Source organism: Nomascus leucogenys, chromosome X (genome assembly GCF_006542625.1).
Source record: "Nomascus leucogenys isolate Asia chromosome X, Asia_NLE_v1, whole genome shotgun sequence".
NCBI lineage: Eukaryota > Metazoa > Chordata > Mammalia > Primates > Hylobatidae > Nomascus > Nomascus leucogenys.
In genome coordinates this window covers 121870055-121896483 of record NC_044406.1, presented here as the reverse complement: position 1 = coordinate 121896483, position 26429 = coordinate 121870055, and the positions used below count along the sequence as shown (strand labels likewise).

General features: G+C 41.1%; 1 protein-coding gene and 1 pseudogene across 2 annotated transcripts in view; one reads left to right on the top strand and one right to left on the bottom strand.

The window, feature by feature from the left end:
• The window catches only part of ADGRG4 (adhesion G protein-coupled receptor G4), a 113095-nt gene extending 93287 nt beyond the window's left edge, over positions 1–19808 (bottom strand). The window contains exons 1-4 of one of the 2 annotated variants that reach the window (XM_003272569.4): positions 19771–19808; positions 16684–16758; positions 15869–16037; positions 12052–12130 (exon numbers count right to left, since the gene is read on the bottom strand). In XM_003272569.4, coding sequence (XP_003272617.2) covers positions 12052–12121 — 70 coding nt within the window. In that variant the 5' untranslated portion in view covers positions 12122–12130; positions 15869–16037; positions 16684–16758; positions 19771–19808. Of the gene's footprint in view, positions 1–12051; positions 12131–14731; positions 14873–15868; positions 16038–16683; positions 16759–19770 lie in introns of those variants that run through there. The other variant, XM_030806815.1, reaches the window with a different exon arrangement.
• LOC100580421 lies at positions 15221–25086 on the top strand (annotated as a pseudogene).
• The last annotated feature ends 1343 nt before the right edge of the window (positions 25087–26429 follow it).

The following is a 26429-nucleotide window of genomic DNA, read 5'->3' as shown; positions in this document are numbered from 1 at the left end:
AGAGCTCTATGGCAGAATTGGAATTGTAACCACCCCCTGAATTAGAGTTGTAACGTTGGGACCACCACTCTAAAATAGTGACAGCCATAACAGAGCACTACAGAGGCTAGCAGGAAGTAAATACTTCTCTGCTTCTGGGAGATGCCGCCAAATGAAAGCTTCCAGATATTCTCTGACCATATAGTATTCTCTCCCTCCGTTCCTCTAGTGGACATTCTCCAAAAGCAAACAATAACATGCATATGCCTGCCCCCACACACACTCATATACATTCCACCTGCATCACACACTCCCATGTGCAGGAACTCATACTATCCACCTGCCAGGGAGTTATTTCTGAACTATCCATTGATGAATGAGCAAATGCTTATTTCTGTCCCTGGCTTCTGTGATTATATTACTTTATCATCTTTCATGTGGCTAATAAATCAAGAGTTAATCCCAGAAGACAATAAGTGATATGAAACCCAAATCTCAATTATTGTTGGTTAACTGCCTTTCTGTTCAGCCCTCTGAAATGACGTCAAATACATTTAAGAACTGGTTTCACGGTGAGCATAAACCTCCAGGGCTTAGTTGCACCTTAAAAGAGAATGTATCATAATCTCATATGGTCTACAAGGGCCTCTCCTCTCTGCAGTATACTAATTTAGTTTTTGATTTTTTATTTTAAGAGGGGGTCTCACTCTCTTGCCCAGGCTGGAGTGCAGTGGCATGAACATGGTTCACTGCAGCCTTGACCTCCTGGGCTCAAGCAATCCTCCCACTTCAGCCTTCCAATTAGCTGGAACCACAGGTGCATGCCACCATGGCTGGCAAATTTTTGAATTCTTTTTAGAGATGATATCTCACTATGTTGCCTAGGCTGGTCAGGTCTCGGACTCCTGGGCTCAAGCAATCCTCCCACCTCGGTCTCCCAAAGTGCTGAGATTACAAGTGTGAGACATCATGCCCAGCCTGCAGTATACTAATTTAAAACCAGTTGCCACAAGAAGGGAAAAAGCAATTTACAAAAGCAGAAATATAAAGGCCAATACTATAAAAAGATGCCACCTTACTATTTTTAAGCACAAATTAAAACAATAAGGAGACACCATTTTTGCCTACTTGGTTGATAGAATTTTAGAAGACAGAATATTCAGCGTTGGCAAGCCTGTGGGGAAATGAGTCACTCTTACACGCTGCTAGTGGGAGTGCCAATTAAGTATTATTTTTCTGAAGGGCAATTTGCCATTATCTATGGCAATCTTAATTGTATATAATTGTGTGTATCCTTTGACCCAGCAATTTCATTTCTATGAATTCGTTTTAGACAAACATACAGATAGACAAAGATGAGAGTACAGTGATATTTATTGCCACATTGTTTATAATCAAGAACAATTGACGAACCTGTATGTCTATCAATAAGTGACTATTTAGGAAAATTGCTACCTCTATACAATGGAATAGTGAAACAAACAAGATAGGCCTCTATAGTCATGGAGAGTTTTTCAAGGCTTACTATTGTGTGAAATGGGAGTTAACATTAAGTGCAGGTGCAGTATTATCCTATTAAAAAGTAAAAGAAAAATATGCAGGTAGGATGCCCATAGAAAAAAGTCTGGAAGAGCACATATTAAACAGTTAAGAATGATTATCTTTAGGTGTGAGATTAGGGAAATTTTTTACTTCCTATGTTACTTATTTCAGCATATTTGCATGTTTTAAACAATCATGTATTACACCTATAATCAGAAAAAGTAAAGATGGATGGGTGGATGGATAGATAGATGAATGGATGGAGAGATGTATGGATGAATGGATAGGCAGACAGATAATAAGATGATAGATAGATAGATAGATAGATAGATAGATGATAGATGATAGATAGATAGATGATAGATGATAGATAGATAGATAGATAGATAGATAGATAGATAGATAGATGGATGATAGAATCACTGTGGCCTTAAGATTCTGCAGATATAGGTAAATTCTGCTTAGACATAAGCAGAAGTGTGGTGTAGTGCAGTCTAAAAAGCCAAATTTGAGTCCCAGTTCTGTCTCTCACTAGCTGTGTGAACAAAGGCAACAGATGCCTGTGAAAGCTCTCAGCACAGTGTCTGGCACATAGGGAACACTATATAAAAGTTAAATAAATAGTTCATATCACTTCTCCGTGCCTCGTTCTTCCATAGTAAGATGGGAATAATAACTGCCTACCTCATAGGGTCATGATAAAAGATGATGCAATCATAACTAACATTTAGGTTATGTGTGTGAGAATGTTTATAAACTGTGCAACCCCATGTAAATGTCAGCTGCAGTGTTTGCCAAGGTCACTATCAGAAGCCTCTTCCTTCCTCCACAACCTCTTTTGCACCCTCACACATGGAAGCCCAACTGAACTGAGCCCCACCGCAGCCTCTGGGCCTCCAGCAGGGCTCTGAGGAGGCCAGATTGTGACAAGGTGGAGAGGGGCTTTGCCCTTCTGTTTGGCCAGGCAAGCAGCATTCTCTGCTGGGCCTCTCAAGGGCCTGCTTCAAAGGCCACTTGTGTCTTTGCATATGATTTCGCTATCTATTGCAGATGTCTGCTTAGATGCTGCCATCTGTTCCCTGGCAATTTTCAAGTCCAAATTGCATGATTGCTCCCCTGAAGCGTGTTCTCTCTTGATTTGGCTCCTCTGTGTCTCTTTGCCTCTATCCACTGTTTCCTTTTATTTTAAATGACATTTATTGTCTTCTTTACTGTTTTTAAGGTGTTTTTTCCATTATAAAAGTGATACTGTACATATTTTCTTAAAGAAAAACTGAAAAGTATTAGAAAGTAAAAAGATGAAAACAAAGCCAGCCAGAGAGTCCCACTACCCAGAGATAATCACCATTAACATTTTGGTATATTTCCTCAGTTTTTTTCTGTGCACAGGCTTTGCTTGTTTTTGTGAGGCTGAGATCATATTGTAAGGAAAATTGGGTCCCCTGCTTTTCTCACTCATAGCATAAGTGTTTTCCGTGTTAGGAAAAACTCATCATAAATCTCACTTAAATGGCTGTTACTGCCCTAGGAGTGCCAAGCACCATTTTATTTGTACTGGGAAATTTCATATAACATAAAATTTACCACTTTAACCATTTTAAAGTCTACTATTCAGTGGTATTTAGCATATTCACAATGTTGTGCAACTATCACCATTATCTAATTCCAGAACATTTTCATCATCCAAAAAGGAAACCCTGTACCCATTAAGCACTCACTCTCAATTTACCCCTCCCCTCCAGCCCCTGACAACTACTAATCTGCTTTTTGTCTCTGGATTTGCCTGTTCTGGACATTTTATATAAAGGGAGTTAGACAATGTGTGTCCTTTCATGTCTGGCTTCTTTCATTTAGCATAATGTTCATCCATGTTGTACCATGTATCAGTACTTCATCCTTTCCCATGGCTTAATAAGATTCATTATATGGATATATCACATTCTGTTTATTGATTCACATTAATAGACATTTGGATTGTTTCTATCTTTTGGCTATTATGAATAGTGCTGCTATGAACATGCATGTCATTTGTTTTGTTTCAACACATGTTTCCATTTATTTGGGGTATAAACGTAAGAGTAGAATTGCTAGGTCATATAGTAACTCTATGTTTCACTTATTGAGTAACAGCCAAACTGTTTTTCACAGCAGCTGTACCATTTTATACTCCTACCAGCAATGTATGAGGGCCCCAATTTATCCACATCTTAGCCAACACTTGTTGTTTTCCACTTACTATTATTATTGTCATCCTAGACGTTATGGAGTGGTATCTCATTGTGGTTTCGATTTGTATTTCCCTAATGGCTGATGACATTGAGCATTTTTTTTTAATATGTTTGTTGCCATTTGCATAGACTCTTTGGAGAAATACATATTCAAGTCTTTTGCCCATTTTAATTCTGGATACTAGAACCTTATCAGATTTATGACCTGCAAATATTTTCTCCCATTCTGTATTGTCTTTTCACTTTCTTGATAGTGTCTTTTGATGTGTAAAAGTTTTTAATTTTAATGAAATTCAATGTATCGAATTTTTCTTTTCTTTTATTGCTCATGCTTTTGGTTTTGGTGTCATTTCATTTCATTTCTTTTCTTTTTTTTTTTTTTTTTTAAGATAGAGTCTTGCTCTGTCGCCCAGGCTGGAGTACAGTGGTACAATCTTGGATCACCTGAGGTCAGGAGTTTGAGACCAGCCTGGCCAACATGGCGAAACCCCATCTCTACTAAAAATAAAAAAATTAGCCAGGCGAGGTGGCGGATGCCTTTAATCCCAGCTACTCGGGAGGCTGAGGCAGGAGAATCACTTGAACCCGGGAGGCAGTGGTTGCAGTGAGCCAAGATCATGCCACTGTACTCCAGCCTGGGCGAGAAGAGCAAAACTCTGTCTCAAAAATAGATAAACAAATAAAATAAAAAGTCAGAGAGTAAACGGTTTAAAACTCTAAGAGATAGACAATCTGAATGGTTTTTTTTTTTTTTCAGCAAAATCCCTTTGTTTTCTGCTTATGACAGCATTAAGTAACATCAGACATATCCTATACAGGTTTTTGTACCCTTTCTTAGAAGACAAAGTTTCTCCTTAAAATGTTCAAGTGTTTCAAAGTTTGGGGGACTGTGATTCCAGGTCCACTGTCCTGCACTACCTTCAGGGCAAAGGACAAATGAGGTTCTTCCATGGTCAGGTACTTTGGGCATGATCTGGTCACTGTTCTTCCCCATGAGGTAACCTGCTTTCCTCTTCTTAATTCTAACCCAGTGAGCCTGCCAGATCATCAGTGTCCATGTCATTAGTTTGCCAGGGCTGCCATAACAACATACCACATACTGGGTGGTTTAAACAACAGAAATGTATCACCTCACAGTTTTGGAGGCTAGAAGTCCAAGGTCAAGGTGTCAGCAGGGTTGGTTCCTTCTGAGAGCTGTGAGAGAGAATCTGTTGTATGCCTCTTTCCTAGTTTTTGGTGGTTTTGTGGCAATATTTGGTGTTATTTGGCCTATAAGCACATGACCCCGATGTCTGCCTTCATCTTTACATGGTGATCTCCCTGTGTGCATGTCTGTGTCCACACTTTTTCTTCTTATAAAGATACCAGTAATATTGGATTAGGGGCCCACCCTACTGCAGTATGACTTTATCTTAACTAATTATATTTTCAATGACTCTATTTCCAAAGAAGATCATATTCTGAGGTACTGAGGGTTAGGACTTCAACATATGAATGCTGGGAAGACACAACTTGACTCAACACTGTGTAGGGCTCAGAACCCAGCTAACCACCTGGTAATACCTATGAGAGCAAGGTGAGGCTGCAGAGCAGATTTGAGGAAAAGGGCCCACCAGAGGCATCAGTTGTGTTTGTACTTTGAAGAATCTGGCCACTCTGAGAGTGAGCATTCTACCAAGGCTACTCCATGCCTACCTTATCTTGGAAGTGTCACTACCCAATCATAAAAGGGCAGGTGAGCAGATACTCACCTGAGCAGGGAGTCATCTGGCTCTTAGAATCACAAATCCTTGGAATTCAACGTTCTGGAGCACTGAAAAACTTTGTAGACCAGGCCCTGGTCTAGCAGCCCCATGACTGTCTGAGTAGATATAATCAATAGGTGCCTGATACTGGGGAGCTCCATTACCCACATCACCATGGCCATAGTGTGCACAACCACAGAGAATCAGAGTTACTATCTGCCACCCACTGCCCACACTTTCCACTGGTTTTGTAACCAGGCTAATCCTTAGATAAACCAGGCCTACCAGATATAGAAGCGTCCAACCTTCATCCACATTTCTGTCACCAATCGCCAGCCACAGAGTTGTCCAATACATCCCTTCTTCTAGTACCTAGGCTGCTGACTCCGTATGTGGCCTGCCAAGAGTTCTTGGCATAGGAGACAGAGGAATTATCCTCACATAGGTCATGTGATTGTTCCTTCAAATCTTGGATTCAAGGCCCATGTCTCACCCAAAAAAATAGATGTCCTTACTCATAAAGCCAGAAGCTCCCTGAAAAAAATTATTTACTCAACAGTGATGGTCACTGAGCACTGACTATGTATCAGTGTTAGAGTGCAGTAATAGAGTAGACATAACACACAAGGTCCCTGAGCTCGTCAGCTTACATTCCAGGGACAGATGCAGTCAATAAACAAGTAAAGGAAAAAACACAAATTACATACAGTACTCTGAAGGAAATTGACAGGTTGATGAGTTAGGTAACGGGAAAAGCAGAGATGAGGGGAAAGGAAATGTCTACATTATGTAGGATAGTTAAGAAAGGCCTCTCTGAGAAAGAGTCATTTTAGCTTAGTCCCAAGGGATGAAAAAAGAGCCAGGGTACAAAGATGTGGAATAAGAGTGACCCAGACATGAGTAAGTGTACGTGCAAAGGCCTTTTGGTGGGACTGTGCTTGGTGTGTTTATGGAATAGTAGGAAGCCAGTGTGTCTGGAGCAGAGGGAGAAAGAGGATGCATGGTAGTAAGTGAAGCCCAAGAGGCAGTGGGAGATCAGATCATGTAGTGCTTTTTAGGTCTCATTAAAGAGTTTGAATTATATTCTAATTTTGATAGGAACTTATTGGCAAGTTTTGAGTAAAAGAGTGGTATGATCTGACTTGATGTATTAAAGGATCACTCTGGCTGCTGTGTGGAGAATAGACTGTAGCAGGGCAAGAGTGAAAGCAGGGAGAACATTAGGAGGCTACTGGAGTCAGGCAAGAGAAAATGATGGTGGCTCAGCCCATGGCGGAAGCAGTTAAAATGATTTAAAAAGAGAGAGAGAGAAGAAAAGAAAAGAAAACGGTCAGATTTAGGATGTGTTTTTGAGGTGGCATGAACAAGACTCAATGGATTAGATGTGGAGGGTGAGGGAAAGGGAAGAATGAAAGATAGCCCCCAAGATTGCATAATGGTGTGTGCAGAGGAGCCATTTCCAGAAGAGGAAAGACTACTGATCATTACCTGGCAGTGGAATTACTGGGCCCTCTACTAAGGTCTCTATGTTGTGATGCTAACAGCTCCCATAAGCCCTACCTTGATAGACCAACTCAAAAGTACCTAGGTAACAAAAATCCAAGCCAAGGATCCTAGAAGCCCATCCACCTCTGGGCGATGAACAACATGGGGAAAACTGTTTCAGACCTACTTTTCAGCCTATGCAATTCCCTACCAATATTTTTACTGTTGATGAAGGAAATTTGCACAACTTACTAGCCTGAGACAGAATATGGTGGTCAGTTACCCTCCTAAGTGATATGCTCAAGCTCAAACAGGCTATCATATGAGCCTTCTTCATCTGTCCTATGCTGGACAAATGTGCTATGCCTGTGCCAACTCAAGGAAATATGTATCTGAAAAAATTAAAAAGAAAGAACTTATGCTTCAGAGTCTAGAAGGCATAATTTCCCAGGTGAAAGGTTTTGAGTATTGTTAGACAAAATGTCTGTTTTTACACTTGAAAAAATGCTTAATAGTCATAGGGAAATGCACATCAAAACCACAGTGGAGTATCACTTCATTTCCAATAGGATGGCTATGATCAAAAAGATAGACAATAACAAGTGTTGGTGAGGATGTGGAGAAATCAGAACCTTCATACACTGCTAGTGGGGATGTAAAATGATGCAGCCTCTTTGGAAAATGGTCTGCGAGCTCCTCAAAATGTTAATCATAAAGTTACATTTGACTCTGACATTCCACTCCTAGGTATATTCACAAAAGAAATGAAAGAATATGTCCACACAAAACTTGTACACAAATGTTCATACAGCATTATTCATAATAGTCAAAATGTAGAAACAATTTAAATGTCCATCAACTGGTGAACGGAAAAAAATATGAGGCATATCCTTACCACTGAATATTGTTCAGCAATAAAAATAAATGAACTGCTGATGCATGCTACACATGGATGAACCTTGAAAACATTGTGTAAAGTGGAAGAAGCCAGTCACAAAAGGCTGCCTATCGTATGATTCCATTTACTTGAAATGTCCAGAATAGGCAAATTCATAGAGGCAGAAAACAGATTACTGATTGCCAAGGCCTGGAGTGCTGGGGGAGGAACGGAGAGTATGGTACTTCTTTTGGGGGTTATAAAAATGCTCTGGAATTAGATAGTAGTGATGGTTGCACCACTCTAAATATACTGAAAACCATTGAATTGTATACTTTAAATGGGTGAACTGTATGGTATGTAAATTATATTTCAATAAAGCTGTTTATTTTATTTTATTTTATTTTATTTATTTTATTTTATTTTATTTTATTTTATTTTATTTTATTTTTGGGACAGGGTTTCACTCCCATTGCCCAGGCTGGAGTGCAATGACGTGATCTTGACTCACTGCAACCTCCACTTCCTGGGTTCAAGCGATTCTTGCGCCTCAGTATCCCAAGTAGCTGGAATTACAGATGCATACCACCATGCCCAGCTCTTTTTTGTATTTTTAGTAGAGACGGGGTTTTGCCATATTGCCAAGGCCGTCTCAAACTCCTGAGCTCAAGTGATCCACCTGCCTCGGCTTCCCAAAGTGCTGGGATTACAGGCATGAGCCACCACATCCAGCCCAATAAAGCTGTTTAAAACAAATGTCTTTTCTCAAATGCCAGTCTGTACAACTTTCTAGAACAGTGCTGTCTAATAAAACTTTCTGTGATATGGAAATATTCTGTATCTGCAATGCCTAATATGGTAGCAACCAGCCACCTGTAGCTATTAAGCACTTAAAACCTGGCTTGTATTACTAAGAACTGAATTTTTAACTTAATTTTAATTAACTAAAACCTAGCCACATGTTGCAAGTAATTACCATATTGGACAGCTCAACTCTTGAATTCATACAGAAATTTAGTTTCTGCTCAAAGTTTATCTTCCACTTCTCCTTTCTCGTGGAATTAGTTTCTCAAGAAAAGATAGACCAGGCAGGGTGGGACACGCCTGTAATCCCAGCACTTTGGGAGGCTGAGGTGGGTGGACCACTTGAGCTCAGGAGTTCAAGACCAATCCGGGCAACACAGCAAGATCCTGTGTCTATTTACAATTTAAAAAATAATTTTTTTTCAAAAAAGAAAAGATAGGGCTTTTCCTGAACCCTGGCTACACAAACACCTTTCAGAAGAAGAACTTCTTTACCTCTACACTCCTACTGTGTCCTGACTGCCCTGACCTAGTTTGTCTCTATAGCATAAGGGCTGATTTTCTGACATGGCTCTGGGGCTCTCTTGTGTCAAAAGAATTTCTGGTCAGGTTGTCTCTTGCATATGTGACAACTTCTCAGGAAAGTTGATTCTGGCCCAGATTGACTAATTGCCTATCCAATATAGGAGCAAAAGTTACTGACTGTAGAGGCTAGGTGCCTCAAAAACCCAGCCTCCCACCTCAAGAATGCTCCAGAACACGTTACACTCTTTCAGCCAGCAAAGCCTGTCCTACTCCACTTGGGGTGTGAGTGTGTGTGTGTGTGTGTGTGTGTGTGTGTGTGTGTGTATACATGGTATGAGCAAGACCTCAGGACAACTACTATAGCCCTATGTCTTCAACCCAAACCTACCATACCCATTACACAGCCAATAGCCAGCGCCATTAAGAGGAAAATCATGTTATGGACTGAATGTTTGTTTCCCCCTCTCCTAAAATCCTATGCTGAAGCCCCAACCTCTAATGCTGTTGGTATTTGGAGGTGTGGCCTTTGGAAAGTAATTAGGTTTACATGAGGGCATGAAGGTGGAGCCCCTATGTTGGGATTAGTGCCCTTATAGAAGAGGAAGAAAGCAGAGCTCTCTCTCTCTCTCTCTCAGCCTTGCGAGGACACAGAGAGAAGGCAGCTGTCTACAAGCCAGGAGGAGGGCCCTCACCAAGAATTGAATCATCTGGCACCTTGATCTTGAACCCTCAGCCTCCAGAACCATGAGAAATAAATGCCCATGGTTTAAATCATCCAATCTATAGTATTTTGTTATGGCATCCTGAGCAGACTAAGACAGAACACTAGGAAATCGAGTCCCACATACAGCCTAAGTCCTAGGCCCTCTTGTCTCATTTATGCCTTATTTTTTACCTCCTGCTCCATTCTTCAACTATTCAGCTCTTGACCTCAGTCTTCATCTCTTCTTTCTGGCTCTGCTGCCACCCCATAGACTTTAATACAGATTTGGTTTCTCCTTCTCAACCCTTGATATTCTTCTATGGAGACAGTTTTGCTCCACACTCTGGCTCCTCCCAGTTAGAGCATCTCTGAGTCACCCTCTGCTTAATCTGGCCTTAATCTCTCCCCAGTAATGACCCTCACAGTTGGGAGGCTGGTGACTCATGTGGAGCCTGAAGGGAACTGAACCTTAGTTATGCTGTTATTTCCAAGGACAGGGTCTTTTTTTTCCAAGAAAAAAGTAATGAATTTCTCGGTAATCAAAGAACAATTATAATTAAATGTTTGATAACCTACAAAAAAAAAACTTGTTTGACTCATGAATTTGAGACTTAAACAGTCTGGAAAACCTTGTGACTGCCTTAAATTGACCTCTGCAGGTTGAGGACCTGCACATCTATCATAATTTTCACTGACCATTACAAAAATTAGCTGGGCATGGTGGCAGACGCCTGTAATCCCAGCTACTCAGGAGGCTGAGGCAGGAGAATTGCTTGAATCTGGGAAGCAGAAGTTGCAGTGAGCCAAGATTGCATCACTGCATTCCAGCCTGAGCAACGGAGCGAGACTCTGTCTCAAAATAATAATAACAATAATAATAATAATTTTCACTGACCAGTGACGTTCCTCGCAAACCCATGCAAACTTTTCAGTACCACACACTCTTCACTTTTTATTCCATGACTACACTAGATTCCCATATTCCACTATTCTAGATTGCTCTATACCATACCCTTCACAAAAACCCAATGGAGTTTTTGTCATGTACCCCACACCACACAGATGTTGAAAGTTTTCATCATTTCAAATTGCACGAATTCATTAAATCAGCACATATGAACCAAGTGCCTAAACTGTGTGTCAAGGCCTGTGTTGGATGCTTTGGATAAAGAAATTGGGAAAATACAGTTTCTTGCCCTTGAGGAAACAGGTAGAGGAAAAATAAATCAACTTTTTAGCAGGCAGGCCAGGCCAGGTGACAAAGTTGCCACTGTACCCCGTAGGCCCCATTTCAATCTCTATTATAAGAAACATCGTTTCCCATCAGGCTCTGCATGCAGCAAGAAGCCAGTGTTTGCTCTTAATGGTGATAATGATTTGGTATTTTTGCAGATTAGCTCTTACACTTGAGGACCATTCAAATTAAATCCAGGTCAATTTCATCAGGCATTGTCACTCACTGGCATTTATGACCTTTTAGCTAAGTACTTACGTGCTAAATAAGCAATGTTACCAACTGAATTTACTTAATATGGACAAAATTGCAGTTTACCAAGACCTTCTCCTGAAGTCTCTAAATTACCAGCTACTTCAGTGAATTGTCTTAATTATCTACTGCAAAATAGAGACAAATTATCTTCATTCCTGTCACAGAGTCTAGGGAAGGGCTGGGTGCTTCCTGAATATATGCTCATTGCTTTATGAATCTGTTACCAGTTGTTTGCACGCCTCAGTTTCCCCATCTGTACTCTATGATTCTTGCCATATACATATAATGGAGACAGAAAGATGATATCACAATGCTTCAGAGAGCTTTAAATAAAGCATTATGGAGGAGAGGAAACAGCCCAAAAGAAAACCCAAATCTTCTGTTAGGTGTGCATTAGCCGCCAAATGGCATTTCAGAGTTGCTTTAAGAAATGTCAAAGGCAGTAGTCCAAGCTACTGCCTGCTTGAGGCCAGCTCTCTACCAGTAGTACAGAATACTGAATGAATGAATTCACTTACTGACGCTTCAGCTTCTTCTGTAGCCACATTGACCAAAAGGTGACCATTAAGAGGCAGCCCAGCAAATCTCCACTGGTAGTATTTTTCAAATGGTTTATTTCTATAACCTACTATACACGAGACATTGAAAGAGATAATAAGAATACATTTTCTTACCTGAGAGAAAGATAAAACTCGACATGAGAATCAATCCATAAAGCTTCTGATATATGATGTGTTGTTTCATTGTCTAAGTCTGTGTTTAAAAAGTCAAAAATATGCCCAGCTCAGATTCAGAAAAGACAATTTCTAAGCGTGTGTGACCACACTTCTCCTTTGCATACCACCTACGGTTTTTTTCCTATTGCTTAAAGTCATGTCAGCCAACCACGATAGGCATTTACCAGAGATATCCAGCCTGGCTGAAACCTCACTGATGGATTTATCTATATACTAGCTCAATAAATTTTATTGAGTCCCTTCTATGTGCTGGACACTGTGTTGCTCCTTGGGAATACAGTGCTGAGAAGACAACACACAGATATATGCCATCATAGGACAGTTAGCCCTATGGGGAGGACAGACATTAAATGCATAATTACAAAATGTGAGTCCAGGAGCAGTGGCTCACGCCTGTAATCCCAGCACTTTGGGAGGCCAAAGCGGGTGGATCACCTGAAGTCAGGAGTTTGCGACCAGCCTGGCCAACATGATGAAACCCTATCACTACTAAAAATACAAAAAAAAAATAGCCAGGCATGGTGGCAGGCACCCATAATCCCAGCTACTCGGGAGGCTGAGGCAGGAGAATTGCTTGGAGCCGGGAGGTGGAGGTTGCAGTGAGCCGAGATTGCGCCACTGCGCTCCAGCCTGGGCAAGAAGTGCAAAACTCTGTCTCAAAAACAAACAAACAAAAAGCCAAAATGTGATACATTCAACCCTAATGCATAAACTTCAACTACTTGTAGTTGTAATGATCCTAAATTTCTTGAAGAAATGTTATGCAAGAAGACCTTGTTGACGAAAGTAACTCATCAAATCATTTGTAGTTTTAAAGCAGATCTGTTTAGAGAAATCTAATCACCATTTCATTACGTTCACCCAGCTTCTCTCCTTAATTAATTGTAACTATAGTGTCTTATGTGGAAAATGCACTGAAAACCCTCTTTTCTCCAAACAAAATGGTGTTAAAACTGCAAATCCTGCTGAAACATGTTACAGAAAATTGGCAGTAGGGTGCTGATGGGCATTTCTGATTTTAAATAAAATATACTTCTGGATGATTTACTACTGATTTAAACATTTCCTTTTCTATAGGATAATGCAACATATTGTATTTCTTTCTACCTCCAAGTGGGATTTGGAATGAATAGACCCACTTTACATTTAATGTAACAGAAGCCAATTAGGAAGTCAAATGAATCTTGAGCTTGCTATGAACACCAGCCATTAATCAGGCTCTTCATATTTACCAAAGATTCTACCACCATTCTCATTAGAATAATAAGGGAATTTGTATGAGTTGGATGGATTTTCTAAACTATGAGCTTAGAAGTAAGGGGGTGTCTAAATCTTTTATGACTTGCAAAATGAAATGCAGCTTAAATTTATAGGGCTATAAGAGGACTAGGCTGAGAATCAGTAACTGGCTGTGAGGCCATACATATTTCTGTTCCTTAATTTCCCTTGGCCTCAGTTTCCTTATCTGTAAAAATGGAGATAATAATCTGCCTATTTCCCAGAGCTGCTCTCAAAGAGGATCAAATGAGATGATACCTCGAAGGCAATTTTCAAAGCATAAAGTGCTATAGAAATGGATATGATTGCTATCTATAAAATGGGATTTTCAGTAGCAAATAATCCAATTTATATTTTTATTCCATTTCCTCTAAACTTCTATAACAACTTCAACGTATGTTTCAGAAACTTAACCTGGTGCCCAATAAATAAATCATGGGACATTTACACAACAGAATACTATGCAACCATTAAAAGGAATAAAGGCTGGGCATGGTGGCTCACGCCTGTAATCACAGCACTTTCAGAGGCTGAGGCAGCTGGGTCGCTTGAGGCCAGGAGTTCGAAACCAGCCTAGGCAACATGGTGAAACTCTGTCTCTACTAAAAATACAAAATTAGCCAGGCATGGTGGCGCATGCCTATAATTCTAGCTACTGGAGAGGCTGAGGTATGAGAATCACTTGAATCTGGGAGACAGACAATGCAGTGAGCTGTGTTCATGCCACTGCACTCCAGCCGGGGCGATAGAGCAAGATTCTGTCTCCAAAAAAAAAAAAAAAAAAAAAAAAAAGGAATAAGGTAAGTCTATATATAAGGCATGAAAAGGTGGGTTGAGGAAAGGGTGTGGGGCTTGAGGACTTTTCCATACTGTTCTGTACTGTTTGGTTATTTTACAAAGATTATAAATTAGTTACATAATTTTAAAAATCAAAGGAAAGGAGAAAGGAAGAAAGGGAGAGAGAGAGGAAGGTAAGGAAGATAGGAAGGGGAGGAAAGAGATAGGAAGGAAAAATGGGAATTAAATGTTTCCTTTGTACTTCCTGTGATTCTGTACTGTTTGCTTTTACAATGAGCATACATTACTTTCATAATTTTGAAAAAACATAAAAGGAAGGAAGGAGGAAAAGTAAAGAAAAAGAGAAAGAAAGGGTGAGGATTAAAGACTTGAATTTTATACCTCACACAATTTCAAGCAATTTGGTTATTTTATGATGCGTATTTCTTAATTTTGTGGTTCAGAAAAATTTAAGGGAAAGAAGGAGAGAAGGGGAAAGAGGGAAAGAAGGAAGGAAAGGAAAGAGGGAGGGAAGCAGGAAGGGAGGAAGAAAGACACTTACCTGAGAACTGGACTCTTTTAACTTCCCACCCCCAACTGACCAGATCTTGTCTCTAAATTCCTATGTTTGATGTGAAATGAAGGAAGCACAAAACAGGAGACTCATTTTCTGCTGTCCATGCCTCAGTCACCTTCTTTTCTGCATCAAACCAGCCTCTCTGCTCTTAGCTTTATGGGGCTTATTGATCCGGGTAGATCCTCTTTTTGCGGCTTGTAGCACGTCATGGGGCTGCTCTCCTGAGCATAAAATCAGCATGGGCAAAGTTCTCAGATTATTACAACCCTGCAATAACCCAATAATTTGAAGCCTCTTTCCCAGTTTTCACTAAGGATTGTCTTCAGTTCCTAGTTGATTATTGCTTTAATTAAATTGGATATATTAAAAGGGTACTTGTTTACTTGACTAAGGCTCATTTCACTTTATTGAGAAAGTGGGGAGGAGGAGGTGTAGTGTTCAGAACTATGAGCAGAAAGCAAAGGCCAAAGAGGCATGAACATGTTCACATCTTACTCCATCAGTAAGGTGAAGCCAGCTATTTACTCTCACTGGACATTTATTCTTCAAGTTGCCTCTAAAGTAAATAGATTTACTGAACTGGCTTTATGTTCATCTCAAGAAGGGGATGTTGTTTTTGTCCCAGAAGGTGTCATTATAGCCCCTTAGGGGTGACAGAAATACCACCAAATCCCATGGAGAATTCAGAGATGATCCCTGTCAGCCTCTGAACTTCACAGGTGAGGTCCCTGGGGTCCCAAGGGTAGAACGACTCGTCCAAAGTCATAGAGCTTGTGAAAGGTAAAGCAGGAGCCAGAACCAAGGTGTCTTGACTACCAAACCAGTGCATTTTCCTCTTCATCTCATATCTTCAACAGAAAAGTCAGTCTAATAGGAGGCTGAGTCAACCCAGCTTAAGGCCAGGATTCTTCACAGGGGAACGGAGAAGGAGGAGGTGTATTGGAATCATCCATGATTCACCCCAAAACCCACAAACTGTGATCAGGGTAGTGAATAAGAACCCAGGCTTTGCGGAAAGACAGGCTTGAGTTTGAGTCCCACCTGTGTGACTTGTGGCCAGTTCCCTAACATCTCTGGAGCCCCCAGTGTCCTCGTTTGTAAAATACTGACCATGGAACTCACCTCATATTGCTGTGAAGATTACATAACACACAGTATGTAAAGTGCTTGGCCCAGCACCTAGCACCAGGTTCCAGCACCACTGCTCCTGTCTAGGACTCCACTGCTTCTCCTTTCCAGTAGGCACAAGGCTTAGGTTTTGTGACCTATCCCCAACGTGGGGTCACACAGCCTACAAGAAGATGTGGAGCCATTACCAAGAAACATAATGACACTTCCCTGGCATGTGTTTATATTTCACACCATGCCTGCTCATTGATCTGTCTCCCTCACAACACTAAGCTCTGGTAGGGCAGGAACTCCATGTTCTCCAGTGGTTCGCATGCTGCCTGGCACATAGAGGGCGCTCAATCAATACTTCATAAACTATGCCTTTCTCCCCTACTAGAGTGTAAGCTTCCTGAGGACAGGGAAACACATCCTGTTCTTTCTGTGCCCTGCCCCAGGAGTTAGCACACTGCCTGACACATAGTAGGTGCTTAATTAATGTTTGCTGAAATGAAGAAAAGAATTTACAGGAGAATTATTTATATACACTTAGATATGTCATCAAATATCTCTGGAAAAGGACCCTGGTAAGAATAGTTGCTTCTAGAGATGGAAACTGAGGGGTTTTGGGTGGGAGAGAACCTCAGTTTTCACTGAACATGCTTTTGTACTGTAAGAATTGTAATCATCTGCATGTGTTATTTTTTTCAAAGAAAAACACTATGTTTTGTTAAAAATCCAACATAGCACAAATGAAATAATTGACTAGAAAATTAAATTTGTACAAAAAAAAGAAATTGGAACTCTTTTGTCAGGAAAACATTTGTCACCTGGAAGGGCTTCAACAGGTATCTTCCATTCCCTGGAAGTTTATAAGGAGAATGTTGACCATCTGCTCTCCATATCTACAGAGAAGTAGGAAATTGGCTGAAATTGCAGTGGGAGATGTGAGTTAGATATAAATAAGTCATTATTGACAATAGGAATTGATAAGCACCAGAAAAGGCTATCACGGGATATTATGAGCCATCCATGCCTGGAAACTCAAAGGCCTAGATAGCCATATGGCTCTGCTGATTTACTTGTCCTCCCACAGAGAGGGCTGAGCTGATTGATTTGTTGCAACTCTGTCCCTGTTTCTAACACTAGAAAAGACCCTTAATCTGTTGAAGGTCCGAGCCATCTTCATTCCCTCTCCCTTTCCTGGTGTGAGCATCCCACCAGGCCAATTGGTGGGGAATAGCAAGCCAGCTATTGAATTTGGGGCTCAACCATAGAAACAGTAAAAGGGTCCAATGCTGGAGGAAAAATAATCTATGCTAACAACTCCTTAAGAGATTTTGAAGGACAATTTCACTTATATTTGATTGCCAACTTAAAAACTACCACCGAACTACCAATGATTACCTGCTCATTGTCATTCCCATGCATTCCTTAATATTTTCACTATATATGTGGGCATTCCTTAACAGTGTGTAGTATTATTTTGCATAGTGATACTACATGTTTTTAAACATCACATAAATTTGCCTCCCTCCCTCCTTTCTTTCTTTCTTTCTGTCTGTCTGTCTGTCTGTCTGTATTTCCTTTGAGACAGAGTCTGGCTGTTGCCCATTCTGGAATACATTGGCGCAATCAAGGTTCACTGCAGCCTCCACCTCCCAGGCTCAAGCAATCCTCCCACCTCAGCCTCCAGAGTAGCTGGGACCACAGGCATCCACCACTACACCTTGCTAATTTTTGTATTTTTTGTAGAGATAGCATCTTGCTATATTGCCCATACGGCCTCAAATTCCTGGCCTCAAGCAACCCTCTCACCTTGGCCTCCCAAAGTGCCAGAATAACAGGTGTGAGCCACTGCACCAGGCTCATGCTTTTAAACATACTATAAAAGTGGTCACACCACAAGAGAGACAGTACACCATAGTAGCTAATAAAACAGACTCTGAAGCCAGACTACGTGGTTTTCCTAATGTCTCACTGCCTCAGCTTCCTCATCTGCAACATGGAAATGATGATGATGATGATGATGATGATGAGTTAATGGTGATGATGGTATCCACCTCTATTATTTGTATAAAATTAATGAGATAATATATGTAAAGCACTTAAAACACTACCTGGTACGTAATAAATGCTTTATTAAGTATTAGCTATTATTACCTATTCTTCTGAAACTAATTTTTCAAGCATAACAGTATTCATACAGTCCGCAATCATTTGAGTGCCCACTGTGTACAGGCAACATTCTGAGATGCTAAGGATTCAGCAGCGAACAAAACAGATAACTCTATCTCCCCTCAGAAAGTTTCTGTTTTAAACTTGGAACGGGTCACATTAATAGATATGAGCCCAGTAAGCAAAGATTCCGCATTTAATGTTGCAGCTGGGGGAGGTGGAAAAGTCTCTAGGCGTTCACTCATGATACGGCTCTCTGTTTGTCTGTTATTGGTGTATAAGAATGTTTGTGATTTTTGCACATAAATTTTGTATCCTGAGACTTTGCTGAAGTTACTTATCAGATTATGGAGACTTCAGGCCAAATTATGAGTGAACTCCCATTCACAATTGCTTCAAAGAGAATAAAATACCTAGGAATCCAACTTACAAGGAATGTGAAGGACCTCTTCAAGGAGAGCTACAAACCACTGCTCAATGAAATAAATGAGGACAGAAACAAATGGAAGAACATTCCATGCTTATGGATAGGAAGAATCAATATCGTGAAAATGGCCATAATGCTCAAGGTAATTTATAGATTTAATGCCACCCCCATCGAGCTACCAATGACTTTCTTCACAGAATTAGAAAAAACTACTTTAAAGTTCATATGGAACCAAAAAAGAGCCCGCATGGCCAAGTCAATCTTAGCCAAAAGAACAAAGCTGGAGGCATCACACTACCTGACTTCAAACTATACTACAAGGCTACAGTAACCAAAACAGCATGGTACTGGTACCAAAACAGAGATATAGACCAATGGAACAGAACAGGGCCCTCAGAAATAATACCACACATCTACAACCATCTGACCTTTGACAAATCTGACAAAAACAAGAAATGGGGAAAGGATTCCCTATTTAATAAACGGTGCTGGGAAAACTGGCTAGCCATATGTAGAAAGCTGAAACTGGATCCCTCCCTTACACCTTATACAAATATTAATTCAAGATGGATTAAAGACTTAAATATTAGACCTAAAACCATAAAAACCCTAGAAGAAAACCTAGGCAATACCATTCAAGACATAGGCATGGGCAAGGACTTCATGTCTAAAACACCAAAAGCAATGGCAACAAAAGCCAAAATTGACAAATGGGATCTAATTAAACCAAAGGGCTTCTGCACAGCAAAAGAAGCTACCATCAGAATGAACAGGTAACTTACAGAATGGGAGAAAATTTTTGCAATCTACTCATCCGACAAAGGGCTAATATCCAGAATCTACAAAGAACTCCAACAAATTTACAAGAAAAAAACAAACAACCCCATCAACAAGTGAGCAAAGGATATGAACAGACACTTCTCAAAAGAAGACATTTATGCAGCCAAAAGACACATGAAAAAATGCTCATCATCACTGGCCATCAGAGAAATGCAAATCAAAACCACAATGAGATACCATCTCACACCAGTTAGAATGGCCATCATTAAAAAGTCAGGAAACAACAGGTGTTGGAGAGGATGTGGAGAAATAGGAACACTTTTACACTGTTGGTGGGACTGTAAACTGGTTCAACCATTGTGGAAGACAGTGTGGCAATTCCTCAAGGATCTAGAACTGGAAATACCATTTGACCCAGCCATCCCATTACTGGGTATATACCCAAAGGATTATAAATCATGCTGATATAAAGACACATGCACACATATGTTTATTGTGGCACTATTCACAATAGCAAAGACTTGGAACCAACCCAAGTGTCCATCAATGATAGACTGGATTAAGAAAATGTGGCACATATACAACATGGAATACTATGCAGCCATAAAAAATGATGAGTTCATGTCCTTTGTAGAAACATGGATGAAGCTGGAAACCATCACTCTAAGCAAACTATCGCAGGGACATAAAACCAAACATCACATGTTCTCACTCATAGGTGGGAATTGAACAAGGAGAACACTTGGACACAGGAAGGGGAACATCACACACCAGGGCCTGTTGTGGGGTGGGGGGAGGAGGGAGGGATAGCATTAGGAGATATACCTAATGTAAATAACGAGTTAATGGGTGCAGCACACCAACATGGCACATGTATACATATGTAACAAACCTGCACGTTGTGCATATGTACCATGGAACTTAAAGTATAATAATAAAAAAAGAAAGAAAGAAAAGAAAAGGCTCTAGGCAGGTCTAGGCATAGCCGCTCCAGCCCAGCAGCAGTGGCAAGGCAGTGGCGGCGGCAGTTCTCTGGAGGCCCGGCGCCCCCCCGCAGCCCCTCCCGGCATGGTGCATGGAGACCCGGCCGGCCACTCTCCGCTGAGCCCGGGGTGGCCTCGGGCTCTGGCCTGCCCAGCCGCCCGAGGGCTGTGCACGGCTGGCGGGCCTCTCGGCTCCCGAGGATCCATGACCCGGCTGTCCTGTCCAAGGAAGTGGACGTCCTGAGCGTCACGGCTCACTCCCTGTGCAGTCGGGCCTGCGTGGCATGCAGAACCTAAAGGCAGATCCAGAAAGGTTTTTTTTTTTTTTTTTCCTCTCCCTTCAGGTGCACTAAGATAGGGAAACTGAAAGCAGACTTGCGGGGTATGCTTGCAGCTGCAAAAAAATATGTATGGGAACAAACACACAACTCTCCCTCCCAAATAAACACAACAAAGAAACACAGAAGCAGTCCAAGCCTCTAATAAACTCTCCCACCCTGAATCCTTAAAAATTCTTAGTCTGTAAAAAAGTGTGCCTCTAACCTAACTCAGCCAAAAGACTCCTCTCGGGTTTGTTTTCTCTAAAATAAACCTGTCTTAACTGGCAAGCCACCTTTCATGTTTCTTTCCTCTTTCTTTAATTCTTGCAGTAACGACCAAAATACATGAATTTTTCTTTTATGTATTCTTATTATTACCTAGAGGAAGATATATCCAATAAATGAAATTTAAAACTCTCCTCAAAAGGTTGTATCAATACTTTCTTAATTATTTCAAGGAAGAGCCCTAAAATACATATTATATATATATATAACCACAGTTATATTATGAATTCTGCTTTGTGGTATTTTTTCTTTTTTTTATTATTATACTTTAAGTTTTAGGGTACATGTGCACAACATGCAGGTTTGTTACATATATATACATGTGCCATGTTGGTGTGCTGCACCCATTAACTCATCATTTAACATTAGGTATATCTCCTAATGCTATCCCTTCCCCCTCCCCCCACCCCACAACAGGCCCTGGTGTGTGATGTTCCCCTTCCTGTGTCCGAGTGTTCTCCCTGTTCAATTCCCACCTATGAGTGAGAACACGCAATGTTTGGTTTTTTTATCCTTGCTATAGTTTGCTGAGAATGATGGTTTCCAGCTTCATCCATGTCTCTACAAAGGACATGAACTCATCATTTTTTATGGCTGCATAGTATTCCATGGTGTATATGTGCCACATTTTCTTAATCCAGTCTATTGTTGTTGGACACTTGGGTTGGTTCCAAGTCTTTGCTATTGTGAATAGTGCCGCAATAAACATACATGTGCATGTGTCTTTATAGCAGCATGATTTATAGTCCTTTGGGTATATACCCACTAATGGGATGGCTGGGTCAAATGGTATTTCCAGTTCTAGATCCCTGAGGAATTGCCACACTGTCTTCCACAATGGTTGAACCGGTTTACAGTCCCACCAACAGTGTAAAAGTGTTCCTATTTCTCCACATCCTCTCCAGCACCTGTTGTTTCCTGACTTTTTAATGATGGCCATTCTAACTGGTGTGAGATGGTATCTCATTGTGGTTTTGATTTGCATTTCTCTGATGGCCAGTGATGATGAGCATTTTTTCATGTGTTTTTTGGATGCATAAATGTCTTCTTTTGAGAAGTGTCTGTTCATGCCCTTCACCCACTTTTTGATGGGGTTGTTTGTTTTTTTCTTGTAAATTTGTTTGAGTCCATTGTAGATTCTGGATATTAGCCCTTTGTCAGATGAGTAGGTTGCGAAAATTTTCTCCCATTTTGTAGGTTGCCTGTTCACTCTGATGGTAGTTTCTTTTGCTGTGCAGAAGCTCTTTAGTTTAATTAGATCCCATTTGTCAATTTTGGCTTTTGTTGCCATTGCTTTTGGTGTTTTAGACATGAAGTCCTTGCCCATGCCTATGTCCTGAATGGTAATGCCTAGGCTTTCTTCTAGGGTTTTTATGGTTTTAGGTCTAACATGTAAGTCTTTAATCCATCTTGAATTAATTTTAGTACAAGGTGTAAGGAAGGGATCCAGTTTCAGCTTTCTACATATGGCTAGCCAATTTTCCCAGCACCATTTATTAAATAGGGAATCCTTTCCCCATTTCTTGTTTTTGTCAGGTTTGTCAAAGATTGGATAGCTGTAGATATGTGGCATTATTTCTGAGGGCCCTGTTCTGTTCCATTGGTCTGTATGTCTGTTTTGGTACCAGTACCAGGCTGTTTTGGTTACTGTAGCCTTGTAGTATAGTTTGAAGTCAGGTAGCGTGATGCCTCCAGCTTTGTTCTTTTGGCTTAGGATTGACTTGGCAATGCGGGCTCTTTTTTGGTTCCATATGAACTTTAAAGTAGTTTTTTCCAATTCTGTGAAGAAAGTCATTGGTATCTTGATGAGGATGGCATTGAATCTATAAATTACCTTGAGCAGTATGGCCATTTTCACGATATTGATTCTTCCTACCCATGAGCGTGGAATGTTCTTCCATTTGTTTGTATCCTCTTTTATTTCATTGAACAGTGGTTTGTAGTTCTCCTTGAAGAAGTCCTTCACATCCCCTGTAAGTTGGATTCCTAGGTATTTTATTCTCTTTGAAGCAATTGTGAATGGGAGTTCACTCATGATTGGAAGAAATGGATAAATTCCTTGACACATACACTCTCCGAAGACTAAACCAGGAAGAAGTTGAATCTCTGAATAGACCAATAACAGGCCCTGAAATTGAGGCAATAATTAATAGTTTACCAACCAAAAAGAGTCCAGGACCAGACAGATTCACAGCCGAATTCTACCAGAGGTACAAGGAGGAGCTGGTATCGTTCCTTCTGAAACTACTCCAATCAACATAAAAAGAGGGAATCCTCCCTAACTCATTTTATGAGGCCAGCATCATCCTGATACCAAAGGCTGGCAGAGACACAACAAAAAAAAGAGAATTTTAGACCAATATCCCTGATGAACATCAATGCAAAAATCCTCAATAAAATACTGGCAAACCGAATCCAGCAGCACATCAAAAAGCTTATCCACCCTGATCAAGTGGGCTTCATTCCTGGGATGCAAGGCTGGTTCAACATCCACAAATCAATAAATGTAATCCAGCATATAAACAGAACCAACGACAAAAACCACATGATTATCTCAATAGATGCAGAAAAGGCCTTTGACAAAATTCAACAACGCTTCATGCTAAAAACTCTCAATAAATTAGGTATTGATGGGACGTATCTCAAAATAATAAGAGCTATTTATGGCAAACCCACAGCCAATATCATACGGAATGGGGAAAAACTAGAAGCATTCCCTTTGAAAACTGGCACAAGACAGGGATGCCCTCTCTCACCACTCCTATTCAACATAGTGCTGGAAGTTCTGGCCAGGGCAATCAGGCAGGAGAAAGAAATAAAGGGTATTCAATTAGAAAAAGAGGAAGTCAAACTGTCCCTGTTTGAGGATGACATGATTGTATATCTAGAAAACCCCATCGTCTCAACCCAAAATCTCCTTAAGCTGATAAGCAACTTCAGCAAAGTCTCAGGATACAAAATCAATGTGCAAAAATCACAAGCATTCTTATACACCAATAACAGCCAAACAGAGAGCCACAAAGGCTTTTTACAAAACTAGAGAACATTGGGAAGGGCTCCTTTGGCGAGGTGTTCAAAGGCATTGACAGTCAGATTCAGAAAGTGGTTGCCATAAACATCATCAATCTGGAAGAAGCTGAAGATGAGATAGAGGACATTCAACAAGAAATTACAGTGTTGAGTCAGTGTGGCAGTCCATACGTAACCAAATATTATGGATACATGAAGGATGTATGAAAGATACAAAAGTATGGATAATAATGGAATATCCTGATGGAGGCTCCACACTAGATCTGTTAGAACCTGGCCCGTTAGATGAAACCCAGATCACTACTATATTAAGAGAAATACTGAAAGGACTTGATTACCTCCATTCGGAGAAGAAAATCCATAGAGACGTTAAAGTGGCCAACGTCCTGCTGTCTGAGCACTGCGAGGTGAAGCTGGCGGACTTTGGCATGGCCAGCCAGCTGACAGACACCTAGACCAAAAGGAAAACTTTCATGGGCACACCGTTCTGGATAGCACCCGAGGTCATCAAACAGTCGGCCTGTGACTCGAAGGCAGACATCTGTTCCCTGGGCATAACAACTATTTAACTTGCAAAAGGGGAACCACCTCATTCCAAGCTGCATCCCATGAAAGTTTTATTCCTCATTCCAAAGAACAACCCACCAACGTTGGAAGAAAACTACAGTAAACCCCTCAAGGAGTATGTGGAAGCCTGTTTGAATGAAGAGCCGAGCTTTAGACCCACTGCTAAGGAGTTATTGAAGCACAAGTTTATACTACGCAAAGCAAAGAAAACTTCCTACTTGACCGAGCTCATAGACAGGTATAAGAGATGGAAGGCAAGGCAGAGCCACGAAGACTCGAGCTCCGAGGATTCCAACTCGGAAGCAGATGGCCAAGCCTCAGTGGGGCAGCGATTCTGGGGACTGGATCTTCACAATCCGAGAAAAAGATCCCAAGAATCTTGAGAATGGAGCTCTTCAGCCATCGGATGTAGACAGAAATAAGATGAAAGACATCCCAAAGAGGGCTTTCTCTCAGTGTTTATCTACAATTATTTTCCCTCTGTTTGCAGAGTTGAAGAAGAACCAGGCGTGCGGAGGGAACTTGGGGTCCACTGAAGAGCTGCGAGGGGCCATCTACCCGGTGGAGGAGGTGTGCCCCGGCATCTCCGACACCATGGTGGCCCGGCTGGTGCAGCGGCTCCACAGATATTCTCCAAGTGGTGGAGAAACTTCATCCCACTGAAATTCCTTTGGCATTTGGGGTTTTGTTTTTCCTTTTTTTCTTCTTCAACCTCCTCCTTTTTAAAAGTCAATGAGAGCCTTCGCTGACTCCACTGAAGAGGTGCGCCACCGGGGGCCACCCCAATGCCGGGCGCCTGTCCAGGGACACACACAGTCCTCGCTGTGCCGCAGCCAGATGAAGTCTCCCAGATGGGTGGGGAGGGTCAGCTCCTTCCAGCAATCATTTTATTTTATTACTTTTGTTTTTAATTTTAACCATAGTGCACATATTCAAGGAAAGTGTCTTTAAAAACTGAAACAAATCCTGAAATGTATATTTGGGATCATGATAAGGCAACTAAAGACATGAAACCTCAAATATCCTGCTTTAAGTTGATAACTCCCTCTGGGAGCTGGAGAATTGCTCTGGAGGATGGGTGTACAGATTTGTATATAGTGTCATTTTTGCGGAGACCCTTTCGGTGTACAAACTGGCCAAGTGCTTCTGTAGATAATGTCAGTGGAGTAAATATTCGACAGGCCAAAAAAAAAAAAAATGTAAAGAAAAGTCTCTAACAGTTTTGGGGTTTTTGTGTTTCTATTTAGTTTTGGTTCATAAAATTAAAATTAATTAACTAACCAATTTTTAGAAATCATGTTCTACTGGATGTAGACAGACAATAAACAAACAAAAAAAAAGATAAAGCATGTAACATATTAGAAGGTGAAAAAAAGCCATAGAGGAAAGCAAAGTGGGAAAGGGATATAGAGATTTCTGGAAGGAGGGTGGGGAATGCAGTTTTATTTTTATTTTCACTCTGTGGCCCAGGCTGGAGTGCAGCAGCATGATCTCAGCTCACTGCAACCTCTGCCTCCTGAATTCAAGTGATTTTCCTGCCTCAGCCTCCTGAGTAGCTGGGATTACAGGCGTGCACCACCACATCTGGCTAATTTTTGTATTTTTAATAGAGATGGGGTTTCGCCATGTTGGCCTTGCTGGTCTTGAACTCCTGACCTCAGGTGATCCACCCATTTCATCCTCCCGAGGTGCTGGGATTACAGGCATGAGCCACTGCACGCAGCCGGGAATGCAATTTTAAATAGGGTGATCCGTGATGTCCTCACTGAAAAGTGACGTTTGAACAAAGACCTGAAGGAAATGAGGGAATAAGCCATGGGGATACTTGAAGAAAGAGTGTTCTGGGCAGGAGGATATAACCTGAGCACTGCAGGGTGCTTAGAGCCTTTCTAAGGGCAGTATTGAGGTCAATGTGCCAGAAGCAGAGCAAGCTAAGGGGAAGACGGTGAGCGAAGACGTGAGAGAGATGATAAAAAGCCAAATCACACAGGGGCTTGCAGGCCGTT